General features: G+C 33.6%; 1 protein-coding gene across 1 annotated transcript; it reads right to left on the bottom strand.

Moving 5' to 3' along the window:
* Positions 1-3,577: 3,577 nt before the first annotated feature.
* Positions 3,578-5,736, bottom strand: LOC111896603 (eukaryotic translation initiation factor 6-2). Its single transcript, XM_023892586.3, has 7 exons — positions 5,505-5,736; positions 4,953-5,009; positions 4,613-4,709; positions 4,444-4,529; positions 4,302-4,346; positions 4,100-4,230; positions 3,578-4,028 (listed from the first exon to the last, which is right to left on the bottom strand). The coding sequence occupies exons 2-7, from the start codon at positions 4,960-4,962 to the stop codon at positions 3,660-3,662; spliced, it is 738 nt and encodes a 245-aa protein (XP_023748354.1). The 5' UTR covers positions 4,963-5,009; positions 5,505-5,736; the 3' UTR covers positions 3,578-3,659.
* Between the last annotated feature and the right edge of the window lie 2,655 nt (positions 5,737-8,391).

Here is an 8,391-nt window from a genome sequence, read left to right as displayed (position 1 = left end):
CTTTTTGGGTTGTCTTCATTACTGGAACTTGATTAGAATGATATTTAAAGAGAGAGTGTGATTTATTATATTATTATATGATTAATAAACTAATTGGAAATTATGAAGAAATGATTTGTTAATATATTATATGATTAGTATATTAATTGGAAATAGATGGTTGATTTGTTAACTCATTATGTGGTTAACGAATTAATATGAGATCAATAATTAAACAATTGATTTGTTAATTTATAAGGTTAATAAATTAATAAGAAATCAATTTGAATTAATAATTATTAATCAGTTTTAATCTGGAATTAATTTGAGATTAATTGGAATTAATTAAAGGTGCAATTGGTGAATTGTAATTATTCAATAGTTGAACAAAAGAAACAATTCTATAACCTTCCAAGGTGTGGACGGTTTTGGGAGCTTCCTTGGGGTTTTCATAAGCCTCTTGGATGCATATAAGGAAAGGATTTGGATTGGGATTAAATCCATCCAAATCTTGTTTGGTCCCTAAGTTACCTAAACTATAAATAGGACCCCTTATGACCTTAATTTTGTTCATTCACTTCCTATTAGCCTTAGGAACGAAATTTTCCTCTCCTACCCTCTCTCCTCAATTGCCCTCTAGTTCTAGGGTTTGGGTGTGAGCCATTAGAAGCATCATACTTTTGGTGCTAGCTTTCCAAGCTCTTCTAAGGAAGAATTGAAGTGATTTGTTTACTACAACAAATCAAAGGTATGTAACCCTAATTCTTTTGTTTTGATTATACTAAGGTTTCATTAGGGTTATGCTAGTTTTGTTGTTCATTTATGTTGCATAAAGCGTATGATATAGATCCTTTAAGTTGCATGTGCCCTTAAGTGTTAAAAATTCCACAAACACATAGTTTTTTTTAACCTATAAAACCCGTCATGTTGTTACCGACAATTCTTTTAAATCTTTCGCTAAGTCACCCCTTCTTAACCGGAACATAGGGCTTTCACCCGAGTTTCCTGAAATGTTGTACAATTCTTCAAAAAATTCTTCTTTTCCCAGCCCATCACACCAACTTAAAATTCATCGTCCATTGTCGACTCCTAACAATCAACCAAATAAAGTGACTCCAAGAGGAAAAAGGCATCCACCCAAGCCCACTTATCTCAAATCCCCTTACATAGTCAGGGCTCTTGATATAACTACATGGCTCTCACAGTCAAATAAATGCCTTTCTGAATGGGTGTTCTCAACTCAAGGGTCGCCAAGGTAGGAACACCCTTTTTTCACTCTATATATATCTTTTCATCTTTTATCATTGTTGCATACTATTAATATCAACATTTTATATTACAGTGACGAAGTATTTAGGACATGTGTTGGTGTATCTGCACAACGCTTTCACATGGAAAGCTTTTTTAACGACTGTGAATTGTTTGGTCATGTGTTGGATTGTTGGAGTCATCTACTCAACTTGGACGAGGATCTGCGTGACGACTTATCACCTCGAAGATTGTTCGCACCCATTACGGTGACGGTAATATCAAAATTAACTCATACATTTAATATTCATACGTTCACACTCAACTTCATGTTTAATCATTATTCATTAAGTACGTTAAAAAAAAACTATTTTTCATATGCTAGTATTCCACCCATACACAATCATACACCAATTTGCCTTATTTTATATCTTAATCACATCAGAGCTTGTATTTGGAAAACACTGTAGTGACAGCTGAAGCTCGCAAATCCTTGTTTTTCTCCAATCTAAGTGTTGATTGCATTGATGATGAAGGCTTGACCCTACGTGATGTTCGTTTGGTATGTCTCAACTTTTTCTTACTTATTCTAAAATCATTACACTATCATCAACCACACACACTTTAGTACACTATATTCATAACCACACATGTTCTAATCACCTTCTAATTTCTTCACTGCAATATAGATTCACTCTACACATGATCTACAAAGCATTATATGTACGTTCTAATCCATCAACACCAATTTTCTTTTCAGCTATTCCTTCCAGTTGTCCGTGATTTCCATATTTTCTTATTTGTAATTGACCTTCAGCAACCATCCTTCACCATTATTGACAACATCAGACAAGATGATACACACCAAGTTGCATATGGTGTTTTGCCAGATCTCGTGGTAGGTATTCACAAACCTCATATATACTTCTATTAATATATAAACATCAACCTTTAAAAATCAATCCTTTTTTCTTTTTTCAACATTCATACATGACTGATTACATGCGTTCCATGCAACATCACATTTCTAAAACATTTGCGAATGTGCCCATACAAATACTTCAACTTCCATGGGAAACAATCAACAATAGCACTGACTGTGGTGTCTTCACTATGCGCCACATGGAAACATTCATAGGGGACAATATAAAGGCTTTTAAAGTTGGCTTTAAACCAGAATCTGTTGCACAAAAAAAACAAATAGCTAAGCTAAGGGTCTTATATCTTTGCAAAATCCTTACTTCAGACTTCAACTTGTTGAAAGCTTCAATCCTTCAAGAATCAGCAGAGTTCCAAAGCCTTCATCGCTCATAGAAACAAGAAATCATGAAACGGGCAGCTACTACTATTCATGATCGACTGCACGAATTTGGTTAACCTATTTTCGCACTTCTATTATACATGATTATCTATACTTTGTCTAACTTATTATACGTAATACCTATATGTTTATAGTGGTGTGCTCATTTTGATTCATTATTCCTTCCACATTTTAACATTACAATCACATTTACATAATAAACATACATTCACATATCCTCATACACACATTCATTCATAGACACACATTCACACATACAAAGAAATGACTATTTTTACCAAGAGACATTAATTAGGCATATTGCTCTAATTCTCATATAAAGAAATGACTATGTTCATCTAGTCATTCTAACAACCTTTCAACTCTATTTCAATAGTTATTTATGCTCCATAAAACTGAATAATCAATTTTTGCCAATTTTACCCTTTTTGTCCCATTTTGACAATTTACTCCAATTTCACGCATCCATGTGTTTAATTAACACAATGTCATATAGTTAAATGATGTACCAAGGGTGCTCAAATCATAGATAAAGCTTCATGAGACAATTTAATCCATTTTTTCGTTTCTGACTCTTTTTTATATTTTTCTCATTTAAGCAATTCCTACTTGCCTAAATGTGATTTCGTTAAGTTCTAAAATACTAATTCATGAATCTTTCATACATTCATTTTTCAACTTTCATAACAAATAATCTCTATTTCAATTCTAGTTTAAGGTTTGGTTAAGTAGGAAATCGCCTCTAGCATTCCAACTCTTATTCTCCTTCTCAATCTCATTTTATGTCATAAGTTTGACCAAGCAGAAAGTCAAACCTGTTAACATTCGAAATGCATGAACGCAATTATTGATTCCTAGTGTTTTTCTTCAACCAATTACTCATAACGATTCATGAATTCAAAGCCAGTCCCAAGAGTATTTGATGAATTTCATATTTCACTCAAGATTCCAGTTTAGGGTTTACGAGATTTACCTTTCGACATCATCTTAAGCACAAAAACCAAATACAAGAAAAAAGACAAAACAACATGAAAATGTCAACATCATTTTAAGCCCAAAAAAAAATAAAGTAACATAACATAACATAACATTAACAAGCATTTGAATCGATTCAAACATACGTATCAATCAATGATTTCTTCATCTCATTAGCAATAGCCTGAGGTCGAGCTTCCCTCAACTTAAAGACATTCTCAATCACGGACAATTCGGTTGCAGTAGTGTCTGAACCACAAAACGCGGTCCAGTCATTAACGGTTAACCCACCGGCTATCACTTCACTACCACGGTTAACCGTCCCTGCAACCAAAGGGACCTGAAGGAGCGTTGACAGCTCATCCAAATCTTCAACAGATGTGTGAGGGTGCACAATACCACCTCTATTTGAAAACACACAATAACTCCCCACAAGTACATTTCCTGCAATTGTCTGCCTAAACACTTCCACACCAAGAACATCCGCTATCATATCCTCTGTTTCCTAATAATAATGATGTCAAAGACTCAAATCTTTTTCTGCCATGATAAATGAGGGTTTAGAAAACAAGGTACCTTGTCAAGATCAGTATGGGTAAGGGCAACATGGTCATTACACGCCATGCAGTTACCAAGAGCGGATAATTTCTCATTAATCCGTTTAACAACAACTGCATCAGGTAGGCTGTTCCTCAAGTGTTGAAGCTCTGTAAAAGTATGATAAATATAAACAGTGATTTATAATTTATAATTTATAATTTAAATTTATAATGTTTACCTTCATCGGTAGTGGTATGAGGCAAGAGAAGGCCTTTTTTATTTCCTACAAAAGAATGGTTAACATCAATGGTCAAAGTCAATAATGAGTTTATAATACAGACTTACAGATTGCAAAAAATGGTTTTAAGGTGTTTATTTACCTATGCAAAGCCTTCCAACTATTCTTGTGCCACCAATGGATGTTTTAACAACAGGAATGACATCAGCTAATTCAGACTCAAAGATGCTGAAAATCCGAATTCCAGATTCTTGTAAACTTTGTTTATAAGTAACAAATTACAATAGCAGTTAAAAGAAAAGATTATAAACCTATAGAAACTTTCAGAGCCTTCATTTGCTACCAAACAGTATGCATTTGTGAGCTTTGTGAATACCCCAATTTCACATGAGTTTTCGAACCTTAGCCCTGAAAGAATGCATATATACACAAGTAATTGAGTGTATGTTTGGTTGGATGGAATGGAATGACAAAGGAATGTAATGGAATAAGCAAGGTAATGGAATGATTCATTACATTCAGTAATTTTGATATGAAATTTTATATACTATATGTAAATATAATGTGGAATGAGAAAAAGAAGGAATCACATTCCAACAAGAACATCTGTTTTCCATTCAATCAAAAATTGCATATAACAAGTTAGCTTACTTGTGGCCATGGTAAATGAGAAGGAGATGTATGGAAAATGGCTTCAAAGCAAGTATCCTGTCACAAAATTATAAAATCCAAGTATTTATGTATTAGGAAATCGTTATCTAACTTCACAAATCAAGTGAAGTTAATCAACTTAGGAAATGATTAAATTTTTGGTAGCCCACAACTTAAATGATTATAAAGTGATCAAACTTCTGATTCTCTAGTTCTCATTTCCTTCAATTTAAACACAAACAGCTTCCTTGAACCCAAGATCATTTTTTCTATCCTACTGAGGTAAGATAAAATATCTATCAACGCATATTTCAATTCGAAAATGAAAATAGAAAACCCGAATTTAGTAGAAAATACAGAATCTGTAATCGATTATTGATCAATTTCTAATCTTGATCGTTTCTTTGATTCAATAATAAGATATCTAAGCTTCAGTATTCGACAATTTATAAGTAAAAAGGTGGATCTCAATCCAATAGCGTGTATCTAGGAAATAAAAGCTTCGAGAAGAATGGAAAGAAGTTAAGATTGCAGTGGGGATAGAGAGTAGACCTGTGAATACGACGAAGAAGGAAGAACCTTGAGCGAGTGCGATTAATTCAGATACAGAAAGTCAGAAAGTAAAGCAGGAGTTGGGTGAATCAAATTAGGGCTTTGAAAAATGAAAAGTATGAATCAAAGGGATTTTTTGGGTGATATATATTTTTAGAAAGATTTTTGTTTTGGGTACACCGCTGTTGACTTTGATTCAGGAACTTGATGACCAAGCCAAAAATCTACTTGAACCGCAAGGTTATGTTTATGTTGATGCCTCGATCATTGAGAGAATTATATCCACAATGTGAAACTTATAAGGAATATTATTTTTCTAAATCAAAGTTTTATTAACTTTATTTACTAAAAGTATATTTTATAAATCTCCAATTTAAAAGATTCTTCAAAGAAGGTTATAACATTTAAAAGAAATTAAATATTTTTCTACTTTTTATACCTACAAATTTTTCTACCCATTTAAATAATGACATGTGTTATATTAGTATCCTAAAATATCTTTAAATTTCATTAAATGAACATTAAATGTATCACATGTCATCATTTAGGGCTGTTTGGCAGGATCTGAATTTTTAAGATCTGAATTTTTAAGAGGTCTGAATATTTAAGAGTGTCTGAATTTTAAGAGCTGAATGTTTAACATGCTGTTTGGTTGGGACCTCTGAATTGTTGTGCTAAATTATTAAAATGACAATTTTACCCTTCTGTTTTTTTTTTATTGAATTTAACTGTTTATTTAGAAAATAACCTAATAAATTTCTTAAATATGTATTTAAAAAAATATAAAAACCATATAAAATCCAAATTTAGCATAAATTAAAATTAAACACAAATCCAAATCAAACTTAAATATTTTTAAATCCACAAAATCATACTAAAATCCAAATTAAATCCTACAAATTTAATTTCACTCCAATTGATTCGCAATCTGGTCACGCAAATTATTCATGTATTTATTTCCTTATGAACCCCATTCCATATCGTGTACGCTTTCGCCATCATTCTCTCCCCCTTGTGCTTGAGCATTGTTCTCCTCGAACGTCATAAATAACTCATCATGAATATCGCATTTCCTTATGAAATTGTGGACTGCAAAACAAGCAATGACTATATCTCGTTGCACTGAAAAAGGAAAATGAGCCATTCGTTTTAGGATTGGGAATCTCGCCTTCAAAACACCGTAAGCATGTTCAATAACATTTCTGAGTTGCGCATGTACGTGATTGAATTTTTCCTCCTTAGTTAATGCACATCGACGTCGATAATCGGCTAACCAATACCCCGTGTTGCGGTAAGGAGTCATAAATCCATGAGTGTTGGTATATGCAGCATCGCAAAGGTAATATTTATCTATACACATGAGTGAAGGAAGTATTAAATCCATCACCAACTTTTCAAAGTATGTTGCTAGAATCGATAATTTGTCAAAATCTTCAATTGTTATCAGTTGTATAAACTACAATATTAACCAACCAAATTACCCTTCTGTATTATTTTTCAATGAATTCAAATGCTTGTTTATATAAAAACCGAAAAAATTTCTTAAATAATTATTAAAAAAAACCTAAACATTATATAAAATCCAAATTGGACATACATCAAATTGAACACAAATCCAAATAAAACATAAATATTTTAAAATCCTAAAAATTATATTGAAATCCAAATAAACCCTACAAGCACATCAGCACATATGATATGAACTATGATTTAAAAAAAAATAAGCATCAGATCAGATATTCCTGCCCGTACATTACTACATCAAATTTCAACATTAATACATCAAGAAAAGGTATTTCAGGAAAAAAAAATGACCAAAACAACCCTGATATTGCATTTGTCATCTCTAATCAAAGGATATGTAATCGAATTCCTCAATTCCAAATTGAAATCATCAATCTTTATGTCAATTTAGTGTCACTTTAAATAAAAACATGCTTCCTGAAAACAATTTGAGTAAAACAGAACAGTGGAGCAATTTGTGTGAACGACACATTTGACAATGGAGATTTCAACAAAAAAAAATCACCAAATGCCAGCAACAATTACATATTCATTATCGATTTCAGCAAGAAAACATTGATTTCACCCGGAAATCGTCGATTTCATCGTATTTGGGGAGAGAAAAAAGGAAAAAATAAAAAACGATACATATGTGAAGCCGACCTCTGATGTGCAACAGCGGCGCCGTATGCGTGGGAGGGTGGCTCCGGAGATCCGAAGGGAAGCGATGGCAGCGGCTGACGGAGGTGGAGCGTATGGCGGCAAAAGATTGCAGGTAATTGGAGTGTGTTCGGAGGGAAGAGGGGTCGATAGTATGAAATAGAAAATAGAAGAGGGATGTCGCGTAGGGCAAAATAGGAAGACACGCCTCTTTTTCTTTTTCAGATACAATCTCATGTCTGAAATATTAAGAGGCTTTTGGAATATTAAGAGGCAGAAAATAAGATGCTAACAAACGGACTGAATCTGAATTTTTAAGAGGATGCCTCTTAATTTGACAATTAAGAGGTAAACAAAGTGTTTCAAGTTCGTTATCCTAACCGTATTCTCTGCTCCACCGGGAGCCTGACCCCTTCTTCTATCTTATCTACTACCTTGCTCCTCGGCTCCATACTGCTCCAGCCGCTCGCTGTAATAGCTTGCTTCTCGGGTGGCTCGCACCCTGGGTGGTGCGGCTGAGCCAGAGTGGGCTCAGCAGTCGGCCTATCTTTCCGAGCGCACGCATAAAGGCATGATTAGTTCCACAAATCTCACTGCACTGACCATAGTAAACTCCTTCTCGTTGTACCGAAATAGAGGTTTGATTTAAACGACCAGGTACAGCATCACATTTTACACCTGGGGAAGGTACAGCCCAACTATGAAGTACATCAGCAGATGTTAC

This window comes from Lactuca sativa, chromosome 3 (genome assembly GCF_002870075.4).
Source record: "Lactuca sativa cultivar Salinas chromosome 3, Lsat_Salinas_v11, whole genome shotgun sequence".
NCBI classification, from domain to species: domain Eukaryota; kingdom Viridiplantae; phylum Streptophyta; class Magnoliopsida; order Asterales; family Asteraceae; genus Lactuca; species Lactuca sativa.
Note: the sequence above shows the minus strand (reverse complement) of the source record. Positions and strands in the feature narration are given on the sequence as shown.

What these genes read in the sequence shown, in the direction of transcription:
- LOC111896603 (XM_023892586.3), bottom strand. An exon ending in GGCTCTGAAAGTTTCTATAG is followed by an intron (nt 4,530 to 4,612) that starts GTTTATAATCTT and finishes TCGGATTTTCAG; the next exon opens with CATCTTTGAGTCTGAATTAG. An exon ending in CCCATACTGATCTTGACAAG is followed by an intron (nt 4,029 to 4,099) that starts GTACCTTGTTTT and finishes CATTATTATTAG; the next exon opens with GAAACAGAGGATATGATAGC.